This window comes from Mesitornis unicolor, unplaced genomic scaffold (assembly GCF_000695765.1).
Source record: "Mesitornis unicolor isolate BGI_N332 unplaced genomic scaffold, ASM69576v1 scaffold22392, whole genome shotgun sequence".
In the NCBI taxonomy this organism is placed as follows: domain Eukaryota; kingdom Metazoa; phylum Chordata; class Aves; order Mesitornithiformes; family Mesitornithidae; genus Mesitornis; species Mesitornis unicolor.
In genome coordinates this window covers 2,212-25,321 of record NW_010168809.1, presented here as the reverse complement: position 1 = coordinate 25,321, position 23,110 = coordinate 2,212, and the positions used below count along the sequence as shown (strand labels likewise).

Here is a 23,110-nt window from a genome sequence, read left to right as displayed (position 1 = left end):
TGCAACTAACTTTGTCCTAAAGTCTGTTTCTTGTGTATAGTGCCCACGTAACTAATTTTGTTCCTCAAATCATAATTCCATTCTCTGTCCATTTTCATTTCTGTGTTATTTCCAGTTTCTTGCAATTACTATTACTGACATATCTGGGATCTCATATACTATTTCAAGTGTGTGTTGCGCCTAATGGCAGATGCTTTTCTATCAGTGAGTGATATTCTGACTGAGCACGTAGCATGCCTATACAATGTAAAAAGAAATAACATTTTGGTTCTATGATTAGAGGTTCATATGCAAGCTGATACTAAACTTATTTGATTAAGGAAAAGATTAAGTGCATAAATAAACCATACCATAAAATAATAACAACATGAGATAGAAACTGCTGAAAATAAAGGTCTGAAAACATAAGGAAATACTACTACGCTAACATTATTTTACTTACTGCCTTATACAATTAGTAACATATGAACAGCTCAACTATCAAATACTTTTCAGTAAATAAACTACTACATGAGGAAATCATAACAATGGGAGAAAAGCAAAAATTGTTAATGGGAAGTCTGCTTATGTTCATTTAAAAATGAAACTTACCATACAAAGAATATTCTGCCTCCTGACCTGTATCGCTCTCACTAGATGTTGATGTTAGGCTAGTAGTTAGAGTATTACTAAGCGACTGACCAACAGATAAAACTGTAGTTGCTGTAGCTACATTGCTGCTGCTAGTAACACTGGATGTAGACATGGTCACTGTTGATGTGGTACCAGTTGTAGTCAGATTAGGAAAACTTTGGGCACCCATAAGAGGAGAAGCTATAGATAAAGATAAAATAAATGACTTGATGACTCGAAGAGTACAATTTACATGCATGACTCCTGTGTTGAAAAATATATATGGGGTTGAAAAATTATCAGATGTGTTATTTTACAACAAAAAACAACAGACTAAAGGGGAAGGGTTTCCCATTGCAATAACGCACCCTACAATGCAGATGCCCACTTCTGAGCATATTCCCCTTGCATACATTGAAATCAAATAATTTTATTAAATAAATCCCCAAATCCCACTGTAAATCTAAAATACTTCATTTTCAACATATGAAAAGTATTTCTGAAGTCAGTTACTCCAATACCGTGTCTGTCATTATCTTAAAGTATAATTTACTCTCTAAATGGCAATATATTTAAAAGTATACAGGGAAAACAGTTTAACTATATATAAATTAATTGAGAACAGAACATAATAAGACAAATGTGAAACCAGTGATTTTTGCACATTTTCCTACAGTTCTTAAAGCAGCTCTGACTTGTTATCTTTCACAGAACTACGAGCACAGATGTTCACGATGGGCAACGAGCCTGAGCTGGCAGTACTGTGAAACACACGACCGAATACCTTACTGGTGCTGGAAGATTTAGAGAAATAATTTTCAGAATAAGCAAGCATCAAACTAAGAAGTTACCTTACTGCACATTCAAATGAAACAGTAAATGCATTTTAGTTAACAACTGAAACAAGACTGAATTCACTGCAGACTCTAGAAAAGATTTCAGGTAGTCTACGTAACTGAGTGGAAATTATACCTATCTGCAACTACACATTTACATCACACACTTCAAAATATTTTCTTGTATGCTTATCTTCAAACACAGGAGATTAATCACATGTTTGCACATAAAAATTTGAGAGGTCACCCACACTTAAATTTAAACCTTAGGTTTTTCAATTCACCTTTTCTAAAGTTTATCAAATCCAAGTTTTGCAGTTTTAACCTTTTTCATTATTGCAGCTTATGTAAACTACGGCACATCTTTCTTAAAAAAACCCAGATATCTAAATTCTGAATTTCAGAACATTCCCAGAGAATGAAATTTGAATTTAGGGTTGTTGATAAACCTATGCCCACCCCTATGAAAGCACAGAAGTTTTCCAAACCAAAGGGTTTTTCTTTTATTGTTTAAGAACTTGAAAATAGGTTGTTCAGTATTTATATCTCTGCCCACCTCTAATTAATAACAGTAAACTCTCTGCTGTTATAATAAGCAGAAAAACCCAGTAAGTGTCAGCGTTTTCTTTGCTCTGTATTCAAGAACAAACTTCAACTCGCTGTACTAGACACCACTTAACTCCTGGCAAATACTGGTTTTTAAATGCAGACTTACATCACTAGTTGGTATTTCAGACTTGACTTTTAGGGTATTTTTTTCAGTTGTTTTTTGTTTGTTTTTAAACCTGGACAGGCCCAAGAAAAACTGAAGAGCCAAACAAGCTTTTTACCGTGCTCTAACAGAACTTTGGTGAGATTGCTCAGATTTAGTTTCTGATCTGTTTTAGAGACGCACATTCCCATTTACAGTTTCTATTTGCGTAAAATGTATAAAACAAAGTGATTCCTACACGAGGAATAATTGTGAAGTGTGAATGTATTTTAATATTAAATCCAAATTTTAAATTTGCTATTCTCATTCCCAACTTCAGCACCATATGATATCAAACATTCACAAACCTTTTTAACATGCTGTTGAAATACCTTATTGTGTTTTTTCAAAGGTTCCCTCCTCTCTCCCTTTCTCCCTCTCCTTCTCCTCCCAGCACAAAGCTACTCCAGAACCAGAGGCACTGACTCTACTAAAAGTGGATCAATTACAGGCAATCTTCCCTTAAGTATCTTACATTTTTTATGCAGGCTGCAAACGTTTCCCCCTCCCCAGTACCACAATATGAATGTAAAAGTACATTTAAAAAACCTCCCCAACAAAAAAGAAAACACTCGCTATTAAAAATTTGGAAATGCTAGAAGCAAACACCACATGTTTAAATGAGGAAGCAGAGAAGTCACAGAAAAGCATGAAACTGAGTGCCTCCTTTCTAGCTTGGGTAATTTCACCTTTTCTAACTTGCCTACACCTCATGAAATGCAGCTCTTGCTAAAATACGATCACCATCACTGACTAAGATACCTAACAAGGCTGCTTCAGTAACAGCTCTGATGGGAGCATGACACAAATTCAGAAAAGTGAACTCAAAACAAGCAGGTTTACAGCTTACCTGCTAATACCTTGATCCTACACAGAATCTGAGAACATGCAAGTGTTGAAGCATGTACATAATGTCATTTAATTGTTAACTGCAAACTTCCTTACACTTAATATGCCTGAACAGTTTGCAGAATCCCAGCCTTTAGAAAACACAGTGTTAGAGTGCACTCAGTTATTCAGCCTGAGAGAATGCAGAAATCTACTACAATTTCATCATACTGCAGTTTACTTTCTTCTTTCTACTGTGCTCTTCGCTCCTAACCTCAGTGACTTCACAATTTGCACAAACTGCCTTTTCCTGAGGAAAATGGAAAATTAACAAATAGGCAGACACAAAATGAGCATGCAAAATCTACACAGATCAGAAAGCGAGAGTATCCCACATCAGTTACTGTTGCCAGTCTTCTAGCCTCTTGATCTAAACCACACTCACTCACTCTTCCTAAACACGTAACAGACAAACTGTTTACTCTTTAATGAGTACCACAGTGTAATCTGCCATCACAGGGCAACGCGACACAAGCTCTGTGAGCTCTTCATGAGTTCTACAGCCACACACGAGGTCAAGGCTGCTCATAATTCATTTCTCTATGTGGCCAACAGAATCCAAACTGCTTTAAGTCTAACAAAAGCCAACTTTAAACAACAAAAGCTTCAACTAAAAATAAACATAGCTTACTTACTTGCAGTACTCATCACATTTCTTCCCAAAGTATTAGTATTGTTATCACTGCTACTTCGGCTTAAATTCATGTTGTTTGTGGCATTGGTACGCGCTATGTTCGCCACTCTCCGTACAAAGGACTCCAGGCTGGAAGTTTCTCGAGATGATAAGTTAGGAACGCTTGCACTGGAGCTCATTGGTGCCCCAGCAGCCAACAAAGAACTGACTGAGAGTCTGTTACTTGCTGAAGAGCTTAGAGGCCGTTGGGAAGCTGCTTCTTTATTAGTCAATTCAGAGACCGAACTCACGTCAGGAGAGCTTACGCTAACAATTCCCATGGATATGGCACTGGACTCGCCAGGAGTGCGTATTGAGTTATCAGCACCTAACTTCCTCTCTGCATTTTCGTTTCCCATGTCCGCTGTTAAGGTGCTGGTGCTCGCACTGGAAGATGACCCTACTTCAGCCTGAGGCCCGCTATCAGCGGAAGACAGTACAACAATTGGTTCATGGACGTCAGTGCCTGAAACTATATTTTGCTCCATTACACTTTCTGATCTCCGCTCCATTTTGGTCGAACCCAAGCTGATGTCGCTGCTACTGGCCACGCTACACACAGAACTGCTGCTTCCTTTTCTACTTGAGGAGCCTGCAGCAGCAGTCGTCTTGTCTGGACAGTTGTTTTTCACCAAGCTGCTCCATGACTGCGTTGTGCCTGAAACAGTGGATGAAACAGGTTTGGGTGATGCCGCTGAATCAGGGTCGTACCCTGGTGCAAGCTTGAGGTCAAACTTTCCTTCTGCGCCCATACGGTAAGAGTTAGAGCCACCAGCATCCCAGGTGACATCAATCCAGCCTGGAAAGGGACAGGAGTTTGTGAGACCCAGCAGAAAGCAGACAGGAGCGTGTCAGACAGTAGCTCCACAATGTGGGATCAGCTTCTCATAAAGGCTGCATGTCTGAATTAATAAAACCACTAAATAACTCTTAATGTCAGTTAAAAAGGAAGTGTTTAAACGATCTGGTATTTTAAGGTGTTGTTAACATTGAGGCAGCAAGCATGATGAACCTCTCTCTTCAGGGTCCCAGAATCCAGCCAAAAGTAAAGCTTCCTTCAGGAAGGAAGGAAGAAACCTGACCTACCAGGATCTCTCAAAATCTTATTACAAGATTCTCTAATAACAGAAATGTCTATTAAAATGCATCATAGCCTTATTAGTATCTGTCAAGAATTTATAATTCTTGCAAGGACATTCTATAATGTTTTTCTTCGTTGGATGCCTGTGGATAAGCATATTTACCTGACAGAAGATATTTTATGAAACTGCTTAGTTTGGGATTTCTTATTCTTGTCCTAAGTGAAAGAATTAATTTACGGATACTCAGTTTTGTAGCCCAATAACTTACACAGACTCAAATGTTTCTTATTTATACAAAAAAAATCTTACGGCAGTCAGGTAAGGACTGCTTCAAGTAAGATTTCAGGGTTGCAAAAAGAATACATTTCATAGAAGAAAGCTTTATACAGGGACCGAAACAACACTGAAAAGAGATGCTACTCTTCAATTCCTTTATCGAATTATTTAGTGTATCAGTATTTTTTTAACTGTTAAATGTAATAAACCTGCAATAATGAGGGGTATAATGAAAAATGTAGCTAACTAGGACAGAAATAGGGCCAAACCAACTTGTTTTTGCTTGTCTGAGTATGTACCACAATCTCAGTCATGTACAAATATTCCTTCCAGTACTTCTTACGATATATTAACTGTAACAAAACTAGGTGTCACTATTTTAATTGATACACATTTTCTTTCCAAATAAAAGCTCAGTCATCTTCTGTAAGCTCAGATAGAAAACCAAAACAAATGTAAGGTCCAAATGTACAGCCATATTTTCTTTTAGTAAAACAGAACAGCTGATTTGAAGTAAAATTTTCTTTTTAGTACTTTCAGGTATACTTTCATCTTACAACTATCCAAAAGTCCTCACTTCTAGACCAAAACAGAAGACCACACGTAATTTTCTACTTAGAAATATCACTCTGGAAGAAGAGTATTTAAAAATGGATAAAGTTTTCAGATACGATTAGTAGACATCTCACCCTCACATGAGGTTTAGATCACGTTATAGTTGCATGATTTTATTCCACCTTCATGAGCTATATCCAAGTGGCTTCAAGTCACTAAACCTTTGAAGGGTAAAGTTGTGAGGCAAGTCTGATTTTTTTTTCTTTCTACAGTTTACCTGCCTTTCTTATCAAATAATAATAATAAAAAAACAAGTTTCGTACTCTAGTTGAGCACTATCATTTTCCCCCTTTATGAATATTTGAACAGAGTACTTCGTAAAAGCATAACTAATTAACTGTTCTTGATTTGTGTAGTGCCTTTTCCTACAATATTAATTACAAACAGTTCTAAACCTGTACAGTTTTTTAATACATATTATATACTTGGGAGTCTTACTGCTTCTTCATTACAGCCCTAACCCAACTCAAGATTTGTCTAAATTTGTAAATAATGACAAAAACCTCAATGAGTTACTATTTTCAAAACTCTCTTTGAGAGACATCTGTGGCAGGACTGAGTCTGCTGATCCATGTTTCACATTGCTCGGATTGCCAGTGGATAAATGAACCTCAATTTCACCTACACTTAAATGGGAAAGTTTTACTGGAACGTAGGAAGGGAAACACTGATTTAGTAGAATACTACTCACCAATAATACCTAAAGTCTTCGAAGTGCGAATGTAGCTATGGATACTGTTGCATCTGATAAGAACAATATACAGATGACGGGAGAATTCCCTACAAGCTATACTGAACGGCTTAAATAAGATTCAAAGCTTCAAAACATTTTAAGGCATTGTATTTTGGTCATTTCTGTATGTTTGAGAGCTGACGACTCAGAAACTAAAAGAAATTTTAAAATCTGGCTAAGAATGAGCCTAAAAGTGGCTGAAGATGCTTCAGAAACAAGGCAAGTCTTATATACCCCAAAAGAGGGGGAGAAGGGGAAAAAGGTAGAAAGCATGTTCAGGTGACAAGATCATCGCCTCTTCTGGAGCCTCTTCAATATCTTAGCTTCCTGACCCTGGCTGTTGCAGGTTTTTATTTTGCTCCATAAGTTAATTATTTCTCATGCTTTTAGTTACAGAAATAACAACTTGATCCCAAGAAAGCTGGCAAGGTAGGAAAGGTACAGGATACAACAGAAGTCAAGAAAAATATTGCTAAGCTAGAAGAAATGAAGAAGGTAATTATAGATTTTGCAGGCTCAAAGCTTAATCAATCAGTTTGCATCACCCACCTTCATATATTTTTTTCTTATTTTTAAGAGAAGTCTAAGTAATAATTTGTTATTTTAATTCAGCAAAGCTCTACAGAAGTTTCATTTACAGCAAGAATTTTTTTCATGCATTAAAAGGGAATTTCACAAATGGACCACAACAGTTGCAGTATTTGACTTCTCTCCACAATATCTAAAATTTTATCTTCTTCAAGACACTATGAAGGAATTATTTTAATGCCACCCATTCCACATGAACTCATCACACTACAGATATTTACAAATTCAGGCAATTCCCGCTCACCGTTATGCAACTCTCCTGTAACTGTGCCTTCACCCTGCGGGCTTCCATCCTGATCTCTCCATTTCCAGTCAATTCCTCTGATGACGCGAGCTCCTGGAACCATGTACTTCAACACCTGAGAACGGACCAGACGTCGCTGCCTTCGCAGATTTGCTTCAGCTTCTTTAGCAGCTTTTCCTACAAGAAATGTAATGACAGTGAAAAGACTTAGAAGAATTGAATAGGGAATAATTTTGACCTTGTTTCTAAGCAAGTTCCGTTGCAAAAGTTAAGCTGCTTTTCACACTGGTATTTATATTCTACGTTCATTAGCATTTTAAGATGACAAGTAGGAAGTATATTCTTTCTCTTACCCAGCTGATCTTCACACACTCCATTCACAGTGCCATAAAGTTCAAATCCAGACAGGGAGAGGTAGTGTGTTTGCCCACTGGCATTTTTTCCCATCTGTTTTATTCTAACATGTCTCCAACCTTGTTTCTCATCTTTTGGAGGATCTAAAGGCCATGTTGCTGTAGACCTTTACATTTATTAGAAAGGGGGTGTGGGACCAAAAAAAAAACCCAAACAAAAACATTAGTACCAAAGCAAAGAAAACCAGATCATGTATGGATAAAATCAGAAAACTGCTAAGAATACAAGGTACATAAAAACTATTAACACTTGGGACATACTCTGGATGAGTGCTGGTGCTACTATTTTCTCAAAAAAAATATATCAAATGCAAAATTCACAGTGATGGAAAAGCACAAATGAACCATCCAGAGAATTTATGAATCACTTATTTTCTAGCCCATCCTTGGTAATTTCGGTCACCTACCATTTCTTTATATAGTTACGTTATTGCACCTACAATACACATTAAATTAGCCTATAGCCAAGTAGGTTTTTAACTGAGCTTAGTTTTATAAAAAGTGATAAAATACACTGACGTACCCGGGTTCGTTGAGACTACAGTCATCAACATGAGTATACAAAGTAGACCAGTTCTGTCCATCCTTAGATACCTGGAAAACCCAATTTCTGAGAGCGGATCGTCCATATCCTCGAGCATGGCGTAACGTGTAAGCTGATGGTATAACCCAAAGGCCAAGATCTATGGCAAACCAAGCATTCTTATCATCGTTAGTGTGACAATTGAGAGCTGAACTGTCACGGCTTAGGATGTCTTCTAAACGGCCATAAGGCAGATTTCTTCCTTCTGAGGACGTAACCACTACTAACCCATAGGCTGCTGGATTTACCCACTCATATGCAGTTCTATATCAAAAAGAGAAATGTACTGTTCAATTATTTCTTACATTAAAAAAAAAATATCAAACAAAAACCAAACAAGTATCGGTAACATTTGACATTTACTGTAAATTGTATACTACAGGTGAGTTTATTACAAACAAAAATTATTAATATAATTTTAGATGAACTTTAGAGATGTTCCAAACATCACTTTACTACAGTGGTTAAAAAAAACCAAACCAAACCAAACCAAAACCAAACCCCAAATAAAACCACAGCAAACAAAAACAGACACAAACTTCCCCAATCCCTTAATTTCTTAGGTAAGCATACAAACAATTCTCAACACAACTTCAGAGACTCATATTTTTCTATTATTTAAGCAGAGCAAAAAGAAATGTAATTCTACTGATCAACAGTAGAAGCAAAGATACCTCCCACTGCTAAAAAAACTCTAATTCATAATGAAATAAAATCTATTCTATCTTTCCACCCCACAGATCAGAGTTTGTGTCTGACTTCAAAATACTTAGCTTTGAAGAAACTCACTTTGCATTTGTCCCAATCCAGTAAATAATTCCGTTTTCATCAAAATCATGTTGATGCCTGAACACAAACGTTTGGCCCTCACGTAGTTTTCGTACAAAAACAAATGAAGCCCTATCAAAGTCGTACCATTGCTTTGCTACCTACATATGAAAAGAGATCAAGTATTAGAGACGCAGGATGCTGCCATTCCTTGTGAACTCTGCGTGTGGCAAGTTGCTCACCATTTTCAGGAGATACTGCTCCAGGGATTCAACAGTTGCCAATGGCTCCATCTTTAGCATTCTACCAGTTCGATCTATTAAAGATGTCTCCCCAGAGGCCCGTTCTAAACGAAACCTCAAGCGCCTCGTTAATATCTGAAAGAGGAGTTAAACAATACTAAAACATTAGGCTTTCCTGTTTAGTTTTGGAATTTTAAGAGAAGTAATATAACTCACTTCAACAGTTTTAGTGGCGTATCGAGTATTTTTGTTGTGCCACTTAAGCAAACTATATTCTAACTTAATGTTTTAAAAAGTAATTCCCTAGTACTCAATTTTTTCAATTAACCAAACAATTCTCAAATACACAGCGTATAAGTCCATTATACATTCAAGCTAATCATTTCTCACTTTCCATGTGTTTTCATAGCTTTTACTTCCAAATCTTGTAGACCAGCAACTACAATAATATAAAAACTGAAAAAGCTTTTTCAAAATATTCAATAGCAGCAGTGTTTTTGCAGCTTTCTGCAACTAGTTCCTAATAATTCAGCATCAAAACACAAATATTCACACTTTACTGCCACCTTGCAAAATCCTGAAGTGCATTTTCAAATAGAAAAAACTAAGACTCCACAGAAACTGGACAAAACCAAGTAATATTTTCAGCTAAGTTGCAGCTTTCCTTTATAAGAAGCTGATGATTCTGTACAGATCTTGTATTACCAAATGAACACACAGCCCTAGAAGGGACCCTTTTAACCGTTATAGTCCATCCCTAGTCATGACACACAAACACATCTTATGATGCCATCAAGAAAATGCTCATTCAAGTAGTAAGGACACTTACTAGGGGGGATATTCCCATATAAAGAGAACAAGACTTGAGGATAAAAGAAAGAACACATGCAGTATTCCTTCAACCAAAATTTAGTTCACAGTGTGAAAAAACAAACAAACAACAAAGCAGTAGAGGTACACACAAACATTTAGGTTAAGTGTTAGAGGAAATAAGTGCCAAAAAGTCTGTTGTTCTGCACCTAATTCTACCCGGTTTTACAAGAATATGCTTCATACAGATTTAACGGGTGTAACTTTTCCTGCAGTTCACATCTAACATTCAGTTGTGCATCACTCAGTATGGTATATTGTTATCACTGCACGTTTACCTGAAGATTATACGTAGATCCTGGTGTATCATACAAGTGGAGAGGTAGACGTTCAATAGACTCTAACACTGCTATCAATTTCCGAATTAATGCAACCGCTGGACGACTGTGAGAGTGAACAATTACTACGTTAGCACACAATAAAGAGGCAGAAAATTCTACAGTATCTCAGGGAACAGTACCCAGCTGCAGCAAGTATCACAGCACGCTATTTGTACTAATATCATCTGGTCTAGTCCCATGGTTACAGCATAGCAAGAAAAATATTGATCTGCACAGGGCTGAACAAAAGTCACCTTCATATTTGTCAACAGATGCACATTCAGTATACTTGACTCTTACAGATCAAATTCAGTAAAATTTGCAATTGCTCATTCAATAGCAGATGCTGCCTTTTAAGACTAATTTTCCATTGCAGAGAAAGTTGAAATATTAAGAACAGTTCCTTTTTCTTTACATTATTTCAAACATACCATACTGCTTCACGGATGCAAAGGTTTGTTTGGTTTGGTTTTGTTTTTACCTTTCGTCATCTTCATTTTCACTGAATGCTGTTTTGAAAACGTTTATCCTTTCTACCAGTTGACTACAGTCTTGTTTCACATCTAAATCAACATTCTAAGAGAAAAAAAGCACACATTACTGCTAATACGAAGCAATATATTCATTCTTTATACTGGCAAAAATATCTGCTTAGTCTCACTGAATTCCCTACTTAAAATCTGTCTGTGAAAAGCTAAATTTGATCAGCCAATTAGAACTAACCATTGTTGATGTCAAGATTTTTAATGGCTTATTCAAACTAATCTCCTGTGATAGCATATATTCAATGGGTAGACTACTAAACTGGAGCATACCTGCCCAATTTTCATCAAGAAAGGAAAAAGCCACATTTATAATAGTTTTTTTAAATTAAGGTACATGCCTAGCTTTTGTTTTAGAAAGTTTTTCCTTAGAGACTTGTTAGATAAACTCACATTATTTAAAACTGTAAGCAACGACTGAACTAAGCCACTACTGCACATTTCATATGGAGAAATAGTATTCTCATCCTTCAATAGCACAATTAAGTTTTCCAGAGCAGTCTTCATTAAATCCCTCCAAGTATTTTCTCCCTCAATACACTGGAAGACAAAAAGACAATTATGATGAAACAAGGCAACAGTTTTTTCACTTGTTTAATTTGAAAAGTAATATCCCAGTGAAGTACTTAACTAAGAATTACATGCATTAATACCCCCCCCACATTTCAGACAAACATTTTGTGACTTTCCTCTACATCACGACAGGTCTGAACATTACTGTGTGATTTCCCGACATCGCACATGATAAATTAAAGGAGGTGCACTTACCTGTCTGTTTGTGTGAAGCTCCCATGCAGACTCTAACTGTGTTGCTATGTTCCTCAGTGTTACAACTACTCCTCGAGGCATGCTTTCGACAGCTTTAAAATGATCATCATATAAATCTCTTGCCATAGTGCGTACCTACAAATGGATTTTGATAATCTGAAGTCATACCTTGCTGTAGTGAGACTGTAGTTATTATTCAATATACTAGAAACTTGGTCATCTTTTTTGAAAGAAGTCCATGACAAACAGAAACAGACAGGGAAGAACCAAAACCTATCACACATCATGAAATGCAAAGGTTGTGAAAGGATGAAAGTGCAGCAGAAATAAATGGAAATACAGCAAATCTTACTGAAACTTACAGAAACTACGCTTACCCTCAAACACTAAGTTACAGCACTAAAGGCAGGAGAAGAGACAGTCTCTCAATCTAGAAATCTGTTTCTTTAGAACTGTATCATGCATCTGGTAATCTTCTTAGACGTAGGATTAAGGCGGTTTTATATATACCTTAAAACAATTCACACAAAAAGTCCTTATGTGACCTTACACTAGGAGTTACTTCTCCTACAGGGTACAGATCACACAAGACACGGATTTGATAAAATAAGTTCTTACTAAATAACATATTGGTTATAAGATATTTCCCCCAAAATATGTTCTTTTAATTATCATCCCGTGTACTACAATAATACATTTCACAAGCTTTGGAGTTACACAGTGCAAGCTCAGGTACGAAAGAGCACTGCCTTTCTTTTATCATTCCACCTATCCTCATTCACACAGTACTTAATTTTCAATTTGGAGTCACGTTTCCTCAGATATAAGTGTCCTTACATGCTGCAGATTGCTGGTCCAGAACATTATCAGCTGCACTCTTAGAAACTGCAAGAGAGGTCAAGACTCAAGTTCAGCTTGAGCCCTCGGCATCAGCTGACCACAGAACGTACTCTTTTTTTGGCTTTTTGTAAAAAGCTTAACACTTGATTTCTTAGTTCTGCTTTTTTTTCCTCATTTTAGAACAGAAAGAAGAATTTTAGAGAAGTCTAAAATGAAGGCATTTACTCATTTTGCTTCACTACCACAACTCTTACAATACGAACTGTTCACTTCTATCCCCCTTATCTGTCATGACTTCCAGTCTAAAATTAGTATCTGAATGTAGTGAACACAAGTAACACGTGCCTCTGATACAACTGTGGTATCGATCATAACATCTCTTCTTTCTGCGCAATAAAAAAAGAAGAGGAAACACCTACAGAATTATACAAATATAGGTCAGGACGACTGGATTTCCTTACATTTTTAAAAGAAAAGTTGTTTTCCTCTAGAAGAGCAGCCTTAGCGTTTCCTAAGACTGTTGGATAAAAGCACCTGCAGAACTGTTTTGTTCCGAGTGTTTTCCCCTTCAAGCTTAGCATAAAGTTGTGTCTGGTTGAAATCAGAGAATATTTTAATTCTCAAAGAGGAAACTACAACTCATAAGCGCGTTATAAAATAAAACAAACTCAATTAAATTCTGAGTATAAAATTCACAAATGCTCACCAACCTTTTGCTTTGTCTTCTCCAGTTTAGATTTCAGCTTTCTTCCTCTTTTGCCTGTCCAGCCAGTCACAAATTCCGACCCTGCAACATATTTTTAGAAAAGTCACAATTTCTCCCAGGTACAAAAAGCAAAGCACAAAAAAATGACACTTGCTCCTATTTGCACATAAGACAAACCTACAGACTTACCCAAGGAGGTCTCAGCTGTAAAGGAATGCTTTGTTCCCCTGTTAGATTCAAACACGAAGCCTGGCAGATCTTCTTTGAGTATTGTAGCTTGCTGGCCATCAGAATTGTGAATAGCAATTTCCCCTTCTTTCAAACAGGTGAGTGACCAGTTTCCCACAGTAAGTTTGGTTGGCCCTGGTGCTGATAAAATTGGCTGGCTTGTGGTAGATGGTTTTACTTGGCTTCGAGCTCTTTGCAACTTCTCAAGGAACTCACTCCTACTTTCTATTTAAAAAGAAACAAACATTTTTTTTCTTCCAACAATTGATTCCACCATCATACATCTCATTATTTTTTTTTTGCAAGAGCAAAACAACTGAGTACATTCAATGCAAAATTAAGTTTGAAATTAAGGGTCTTAAAGTGTTCCAATTTCTTTGCAGCCTATTTCTGTAATTCAGCAGAAATTTATTCAATTAAAATACGAAGACCAAAGAAATCAATTATAAACTTTTAGTCTTGTAAAAATAATAATCTCATTGTGGCCAGCATGGACTTTTCTCAAAAGTGAGTTTCTGGAAATAGGAAATTAAATTAATTCTCCAATAGGAAAACAGCAATCAACTTTGCAGCTTAAAAGAAGTGGAAAAAGGATGTTAAAGCCATACAAAAATCTGAAAAAAATTCACAAAGCTTTGCAGAGTCTGACAATCAGCATGTGCTAAAAGCAAACTTGAGGTAACAGCTGCTTGCTCAGATTGTCACAAAGACACCCACAGACTTTTTTATTAGCTACACTAAAACTTCTGTTCATCTCCTTTGCAGAACCTCTGCATTCACCTCAGAGAAAGAAAGAAAGCCACACTTAATACAGTGACATTAGGCTAATCTACACTGTAATGCAGATGTTCCTATTCCTATTTTTTTCAGTAGTTACAAAAATTTTAAGGACCTCTGTATCTCTGAGAAAAATATGAAATTAAAAAAAATAATCTAATGCCACCACATAAGACTTGGTTAAAAGCTACTATTTATATGGAGCTATTTAACAGATGAACAGGATCATAGCCTACTTTCAGGATATATAGGTAATTCAGCCTGAAATTATTTCAAATAACTATCTCTCTTTTAATTAAATTACATTTTGATACTGTAGAAATTAAAAGGTGGCACGCTCCATTTGAAATATTAGCATAATTCCAGAAAAATTGTTGAGTTCATACTTTTAAAAAGAAAAATTCCTTACAAAAAATCTAATAACCTCATTAACGTAGATTACATGTCAAAGTTATCAAGTACTCTCATCTTCCAGCATGCTGATTAGATAAACGCATCTTCTGTAGTCCATGCACTGGTAAAATTGCTGTTTTCCTTTTGCTTCAATGACTTATATGACAGGTTTTTTAAATTCACCATTTTTATTGTTACATAATACAAAAATAAATGATTTCTATGTAAAAATAAATATGCACTCTTGAGGCGTAAGATTCTTTACTGCTTAAAATTCATATCATCCAGAGAGAAGGTTTACAAAAATTATTTTGAAATTTCATATGAAAATTAAAATTATGTTAATTAATCCTTTGCCAATTTCCACAATTACATTTTAACATTTATTATACAGCATGTTGCACTGAGAGTGCAAAGATTATACATGGTTGGGAATAATTTCAGGTTCCCTTAGAATTTTAAGACTCACTTAAAGCGTCAGAATTACCATTAAATTTCAATTTTTGCATTGAACTTTTATTTTTGCTAAAAACTCAAACAAAACAAGTATTAAGCTAACGTGGAGAGGGGCGAGTACAGACCTTCCAAAAATGTTCATAGTATGTGTATTTCCCTCCCCCGCCCCACCATGCGATACACACTAACAAATTCCACTCCTCAACCCTCTATCTTCTTGCCAGTAGTGAAGTTACTAAAACCAGGAGATTAATCGGGAAGGATTTGGGACAGCAGAACATATAGTATAGTTCAGGACTTAAAGATACTATTCTAAATCTATACTGTCCTGTAGCAATTTTAGTTAAATAGTAGTTTCTTAAGTAAAAGGGGCTGCTGCACACGTGCAGGGCTAACGGTTAAAGTTCAGGAAAATGGCACTGCAATGTCAGCACTCTTAACAGACGTCTATTTGACAAGAAGATGCAAGAAGCCTAGTTTAGCTCCTTCTCTTCCATAATATCCACACTAGGTTATCTTCTTAAAAAACTTGGGATTTATTCAATCTTTTTTGAAATACTGATACGAAGAGACATCATCTTAAAGTCTCAACTGATGACTTTTAAATTCTCTTCATTCCAAATTAATCTGAGCCATCCCCATTCCACTCATCTTGTACAGAAAAAGTTAAGTCTCATCCCTACACCCACATCATTCGGAAGGAAGAAAGAATTGGCATCCAGGGGCTGTGAGGATTTCAGAAGTTAACCTCATGGATCTTCTTAAAATTGTATCGTATAATAAACAAGTATCTCAACACGGAAATTGTTCACCTTTTAAGGTATTAACCTTGTTAAAAAGAATGCAAGGATACATTTTCTGACTAAAAAAGGTAAAACCTAGAAGTGGTTTCTAGCTGTGCTATAATCCAGAAACACACAATATTACATATTTTCTTCATGCTCCAAAATTGGTGGATAAAGTCATTAAGTACTTTATTTCTATCCTGAATCATAATATGTTCTGTTATTTCACTCAATGGCTTGTTGAAAACATAATATTGCAAAGCATTTTACATCTGCTGGCTCATAAATGCATGAACTGTTAGAAGAAGGCTGAAACAATAAAGGAGGGTTGTTTCTGCATCCAGAACAAGTTATTCTGTACAGAAAATTAAAACCACCTGTGCATTGCCAGGGCATAAGGTCTGTTCCCTTATCCTCTCTCCAACAAACAATTAAGACACTGTAATTTGTTTCCCAATCTCAGTGAGAAACTTCCCATTACTTTGTCTTCAAACACATGCAATTTCATTCTGCTAGCTAGAAGCAAACAACAAATCGCCATTTCAACCTGCTTGTCCTGGGACGGCCACTACAAAGTGCTTTTAATGACTGGGGTGAAAAAATTAAGTATGCATGGAGAAGAATCAAAACAAACCGAAGTTAATACACTTTTACTGGCAAGATGTTTACTTAACACAATTCACCAGGGAAGTAAAGTTATGGTCACATGCTATCTGACAAAAAGCATCACAGTTAACTGACCACCTTCCACCTGTTTACATCCTTTACTATTTAGTAAGCCAATTCCTGCAAAACAAAACAGCTCCAATCAAATTATATAAACAAATATAACAGTCTCAAAACTTAACTTGGACTTGAATTGTAAAGAAACTACCTGAGCTATCGGATCCTCCTTCAGGGCTGCCACTGGAATACATTGTGGCCAGTTTTCCATCCAAGATAAATCTGAACCATCCATTACTACCATTAGATAGCTCCAGGGCCGCAGCATCACTCCAGATATACAGGCAGTCCCTTCCCCTAATGATTGACCAGTCTCGCCAGTGATATGGTTTACCCTGTTGCAGTTCTTTAGCATCCTCCTGTGGTTCATCCTCCTGTAATAAAATTGTATTAAAATAAAAAACCCAAGCCATTAAAAAAACCCAAACGTACAAAAACGCAACAGAGAAAACAGACATTTTACAAGGCCTGAGGAGAAAAATAATTACTCACTCCAAAAGTACAGGAGCTGTAATTCTTCAGTCTCTAAAATGTATCTTTGAAAGTATTCTTTAATAGAGAAAGATAATTTTAAGAAGTTTCCTTTCAGATACAGATTTATCTACTCAACAACAACAACAACAACAACAACAACAACATACTGACTGGGGCATCCACCCCTGTTCAAAACTTGTATTGTGAGAAAATAATCAAAAAATTGTTGAGGTTGGAAGGGTCCTCTAGAGCCCATCTAGTCCAACTCCTGCTCAGGCAAGGCTACCTAGAGCCAGTTGCCCAGGACCATGTCCAGACACTAAAAAAGCTTAACACTTAAAAAGAAAAAAAAAAATCCCCCAAAAACCCAGACAACCCAAAACTCATACCAAAAAACCTTACTATACACTTACGGCTTAACTATAAATCTTAACTGAATGGGTAACACAAGTGGTCTGTTATCCAGTTAGTTCATCTGAACGGTCAGTAATGTGACTGTTGGAAACTGGTAAATAACTTCAACATGCTCTTAAAGTTTTCATTATGTGGGAAGTTACTTTCTTTTTGTATTTTTAATATATTCCGTAACGACGTTTGAAACACCTGCGATTATTTGACACACGTACATGAAGAGATGCACACTAGATAAAAACAAGTGTCAATCAACTTGACCACAAGTAAGTATGAATAGGGAAACTCAGCAGATAATGATGTGCTAACAGAAAGTGAAGTTACAGAAAACAACAACAAAAACCATTAAAACAAGTGGTGTACAATAAACATTAATTTAATAACCTAACTACCTTCCCCTGGGTATTTTCATTACAGTCAAAATTGTAGTACAAGCGTTGGTTTTACAGGAACAAATAAAGCTCATCAATTCTATACTTACTTTCTCAGGTTTAGACTCCTCTTCATTTTCATCATCAGATGACGGCCCCGCCAGAGTTGACACTTTACTAATTACACCAAGTCTAGCCAGTTGGTCTAGGAAAAGATCACCACCTTTATCCACCAAATCTCTTATGATTTGCAATGCTAGCAAATGGCCATCATCATCATCCTGTAACACAGTGGGAAGGAAAGGAAATAATTTAGGAGATCTCCTTACTTAAAAATACCTTTACATGCTGAACATCACATGTGGTCACACATGGATGCTGCAAATGCTTTAGGGTTACTTATTAATCAGTAGGTGGAATGAATAAGCATAAATCACTTGTTTGCACTGGTTTCATAAAAAGACAGTATTTTCTTTCTTCCTACCTCTTGATCAAGAACTGTAGCTGTTATCTCAACCAGTATCGTGGGCAGATTGTGGCCAGCATCAGAGTCACAAACCTCTTTCAGCAGAGCTTCAGAACAAAAGTGTATCATTTTTCTAATGAGAGCAAGACTTGCTTTCCTTTAAGAGAGATCACAGGGGAAAAAAAATTCTTAAAGATAAAGCAAGCAGTAATCAATGCAACAAAAAGGTTCAAGATAAAACTGCATACATTTATGAATGGTTTCAAAACAAAACAATGAGTTCCAGTTCTGGTCACTGGAACCGAAATTGGTTATTGTAAGTCCTAGATGATCTCTAAGATTCATCTACCGATCATTTTTTATTTCTACAGCACTGAGTCTAACATACTTTTTCCTCTCCTCAACCCTTCCTTCTCTAGGTGAACCTATTCTACATTGTCTTTGGCCACTCTTAGTGATGGCAATTCACTTCTGCACACTTCATCTTCCTCCCAGGTACCCAGCCTTCCATTTCTGTCACATACCACCCGTGTTTTGGTGAGATACCTAAAGTTTTAAAGTCTAAAATTACTATTCTATCATGCAGTTTTCCATATTATTAAGAACTACAATTAATCTGGAAGCCATTAACTTCTGTATGGTTAAAACTGAATTTTTATTCGACTGACGTGATTTAGCCGATTCATAAAGAAAACTTTAAAAAACAGAGAGCCAACTACAGCCTTCCACAATTTTCAACAACAGTCATAGGCAGATTGTTAACACAGTTTCTTATTTCCTTCATTTAAAAGGACCTAGTTTAGGCTTCCTATCATCAGCTCGTGTAGAGCCTCTCTGTACTAGAGTCCCTTTTGATCTTGCATTTTCATCCCTCAAAGTAACTATAAACACTGGGAACACAAATAAGAGATTAAGCAAATGTTGTATTTGGAGTGTAAAAGTCTGAGAGGTTATGGTCAGACACTATTTATCACAACAATTACGCCACTCACAGTATTCCTTTTTAAGCATTAAATTAGATTACATTCTTTTAATTCTCTCAGTAAGGGGCATCTTCTCCAGTTGATTAACATTTAAGCTTTTAAGAAGCCTTCTAAAACAGCTTTTTCCAGTCTCAGATTTCCCAATAGATGTCTCTTGATACCACTTCATTAGTTTTCCTTTCCTACATCAGTACTTACATTACAGTGGGTAAAAACAGCTGTAGCCATATACATAGTACACAGTCTATACAAGGTACTGTATGAACATAGTATTTTTTCATCATGCTACTCCAGTCAACAGTATGCTTCTCTCTCCCACTTCTGACTAATTAACCATATTTTATCCAAGACATCACTTCCCCAGAAAGGAAAAATTGCTACTTAAAATACTAAGTAGAAGTCAGACTTGCAACACTTTTCAAACCACCAGTTCTATTCAAACAGAAATATGTTTAACTGTCACTTGCATTACTTAAACTTTTAAACTGTGTAATTTTTCACTGAAAAAAACCCCAAAACATCTTGGCTTTTTTAACAGAGTGTTTTAAGAAATACAAGATATGCAGGGGAGTTATTTGTCATGACGATTACCTTATTGAAGGCAACATAGTTTGTTGAAATGTTTGTGCAAACACAGGCAGTAATCTTTTCAAGTATATGGGTGCCATTTCTGGATCTCCTTTGGGTTCATTACATTCTTCCTCATCTTTGTTTGCATCTTTCTTTTTCTTCTCATCCCCTTTGTTAACAGGACACATCCAGTCTCCTAGAAAATAATTTTCCCCAAAATGTTCAATGGCAAAAAGCAACCAACAAAACAAAAAAATATTCAAATAAATGTAAGAGCTTTCTTTACTAACATCTGAGTACCTGAACAGGAATGTGCATCCCTAAAAATATAAACTTCACATGTGCAAGGCTTCTTGAAGAAAACCGTTCAATAACAAGTACCAAAGATCACTCACAGGAAAAGCTCAAAGTCCTTAAAGCGAAGTAAATATGAACACAACCACCAGTGGCTCCAGCGCTACAAACGCTGCATGAACATGTAAAGTGCAGTGCCCATGTAGAAAGAAAAGATGCCAGAGAAGCTACCAAGGCTGACACCCTCTGAACCCACAGTAAAATTCCAGTCCATTTCACAGCTGAAGGAGCAGGACCACTGGACCTGCTCGTGCTCAGTCAGCAGTTTCTTTGGTAATCCCCATCCCTTAAGAACATGTGAAATATTATGGGGTTTATATGAACTTGACAGGTTAAGGAAGGTTGGTCACAAAATACTATTTTTTAAAATTAACCTTAACAGAATAAAATTCTAAAATTTAATTAATTAACATACATAAGCATTTCTACTAGCCAGGGTATGGAATTAAAAACTGCGCTTACCAGGAGACTGAAGGATAGCTACTACTTCACTGTGTCCCCTTTCACGAGCTTTGTCTAAAGGAGTTTTCCCGTCTTCATCTCTCAAATCGGGGTTTGCACCATGCCGTAAGAGAGTCTGAGAACAAATATTTTTAAATAGGAAAAAAAAATAATTAAGATTCCTTCTTCCTAAGTAGTAAACACGTTTTTCATACATCTTTCCTACGCTATTCTCATGCTTGTAATCAAAGTAGAACATTGTGTGCTTTTTCTATCTGTCGAATTAATACAAAACTTTTAGTCACACTACTGACTTACCTTTAAAAAAACCAAAACTGTAAAGAACATGGAAATATTTGACAGTGTACGTGTTAATACTGCAAAGACATTTTATCCAGAACAAGAAAAAAGTCAGAATGTAAGGCTAACAGTGTCAATTTTAAATCATACCTTTGCTACCTGAGGTCTTCCAAAACATGCTGCATAATGTAATGAGGATGACCTCTGACCTCTGTTAACATCAGCACCCCTTTCACAGAGAAATTCTACCTGTTAAACAAGAAAAAAGAAACTAGTTTTTTCCATCTCTTTCTTCACACAAATAACTTAAGGTTTTAAGACTGTAAAACTAATTTACCATTTCCTGAGTTCCAAAAGCTGAGGCCCAGTTTAAAAGAGTTTGTCCTACATCATCCATAAAATTTACTTCAAAAGCTGAAAGATATAATTAAATAAAATAATTACAGCTACCAGAATTATAAATTAAACTTCATCAGTGTTCCTAAGATAAACGGTAGGTCTTAAAAAATTAGAAATAAAAAAAGCATCCTAAATAATTCTAGGGAAGCATTTATGCCCTTAACTGCAATAAAAAAGTAGAACAGGAATTATTACTAACAAGTCCTGTTGCATATTTAACAAAATAAGTGAATTTGTATATAAAGAATTTCAAAGTACTACTTAAGTATTTGTTATGACACCACAGATTATAACAGTGGAAAGATACTTTACAGAACTCATTCTCTTTCTCAGAGTATTTTTTGCTCACCTCCTGTGTCAATAGCATCTATTAGTGCATCAGTATCCTTACTGCGGATGCAATCTATCAGCTGCCGATGAGAACGTTCCCCAGAACTATCCAGTCTTCGCAATCCTGGGATTCTGCCTGTAGATCCAGCACTGGATTTTGGCAGGGCTTTTCTCCCTTCGAACAGTAGCACCAAAAGAAGATCTACTAACCGCATGGTATCCAGTACACATCTCTCATCACCCTGCAACGCACTTTCTATAGAATCTGGAAGTTCAGATCTTAGGAGATCCTGGAAATAATTAAAAGTCTGAACAATAAAAAATATACAGGGCTTTAGAAAATACTATCAGAATTGGGTCTTATTTCCATATGAAACGTTTCCTTGTTCCCCCTCTTTATAAATATCCTATGTGTACATGTGTATACATATACATAAAATCTATAAAACTGTATATCTATACATAAAGTAGCAACACAAGTCTTGCATATATTCAAGTACGTGAAGACAAAACCCCCATGAGAACAAAAGGCTGGAGCGTAAAAGGATTTCTTACATGTGTTACTACTGGAGAGCCTCTGCACAAGGTGGACAACAGGCTTACAATTGTTGACACCTGATTACTTAATTTAGAATCTGCAGCTGTAGCTGGCGCTCCAGCGCTACTCCGTCCAGGTTTGCAAGCTGAAGAGGGTCCTGATGCTGTCCCACCAGCAGCTGCCATGCGAGATAACAATTCCTCAGTTAATCCATGTTTAGCTAACGGGGCTGGGTCAACTCCACGCCGTGTGAATCTGTCAGCTAACGAAGCAAAGCATCTCAGAGCTCCATCTGAAACCTAAGGAAGAAGTGTAAGGGAAAAGATGAAAAATCTGTTACTTAAGATGAAAAGATGCTAAGGGAACATTCACAAGAATACAGGACACACAAGCAGCTGATTTCCCCACGTTCCCTTCAAAGTCAAGGAACAGAGGAGAGAGGCTTTTTAAGCCAGAAACTCAGACAGAACCCATGAGTGCTCTGAACTGCTCACTCAAGGACTCTGCTGCTCTTGTGCTTCCCCCTCCCCTCTCTGCTGATGATATACAGAAATCAAGGGAATTATTTTTTATCTTAAGTTCAGCATTGTGAGCATCTCCCTAATGAGATGAAAACCCCCAAACCAATCTAGAAAATAACTTTTAATAACCAAATTGTCAAATTAATAGGTGGTGGAAGCACATTTTAAAACATTTTTGGTTATGGAGTGCTTAACCTTCTGGTTGTTCTGATGTTAGAAACTGTTAAAGCAGCTTTCTAA

The 23,110-nt window shown here is 36.5% G+C and overlaps 1 protein-coding gene across 1 annotated transcript in view; it reads right to left on the bottom strand.

The window, feature by feature from the left end:
* HECTD1 (HECT domain containing E3 ubiquitin protein ligase 1) overlaps positions 1–22,648 on the bottom strand; it is a gene marked incomplete at its 5' end in the record, with an annotated part of 39,129 nt that extends 16,481 nt beyond the window's left edge. Inside the window, 23 exons of the mRNA XM_010179157.1 lie at positions 592–813; positions 3,723–4,559; positions 7,299–7,475; positions 7,652–7,818; positions 8,235–8,558; positions 9,084–9,223; positions 9,305–9,439; positions 10,453–10,558; positions 10,976–11,070; positions 11,430–11,576; positions 11,805–11,939; positions 13,355–13,431; positions 13,528–13,803; positions 16,731–16,775; positions 16,864–17,086; positions 18,079–18,249; positions 18,453–18,591; positions 20,009–20,183; positions 20,804–20,918; positions 21,233–21,331; positions 21,420–21,496; positions 21,831–22,119; positions 22,367–22,648. Coding sequence (XP_010177459.1) covers positions 592–813; positions 3,723–4,559; positions 7,299–7,475; positions 7,652–7,818; positions 8,235–8,558; positions 9,084–9,223; positions 9,305–9,439; positions 10,453–10,558; positions 10,976–11,070; positions 11,430–11,576; positions 11,805–11,939; positions 13,355–13,431; positions 13,528–13,803; positions 16,731–16,775; positions 16,864–17,086; positions 18,079–18,249; positions 18,453–18,591; positions 20,009–20,183; positions 20,804–20,918; positions 21,233–21,331; positions 21,420–21,496; positions 21,831–22,119; positions 22,367–22,648 — 4,453 coding nt within the window. The remainder of the gene's footprint in view (positions 1–591; positions 814–3,722; positions 4,560–7,298; positions 7,476–7,651; positions 7,819–8,234; positions 8,559–9,083; positions 9,224–9,304; positions 9,440–10,452; positions 10,559–10,975; positions 11,071–11,429; positions 11,577–11,804; positions 11,940–13,354; positions 13,432–13,527; positions 13,804–16,730; positions 16,776–16,863; positions 17,087–18,078; positions 18,250–18,452; positions 18,592–20,008; positions 20,184–20,803; positions 20,919–21,232; positions 21,332–21,419; positions 21,497–21,830; positions 22,120–22,366) is intronic.
* Between the last annotated feature and the right edge of the window lie 462 nt (positions 22,649–23,110).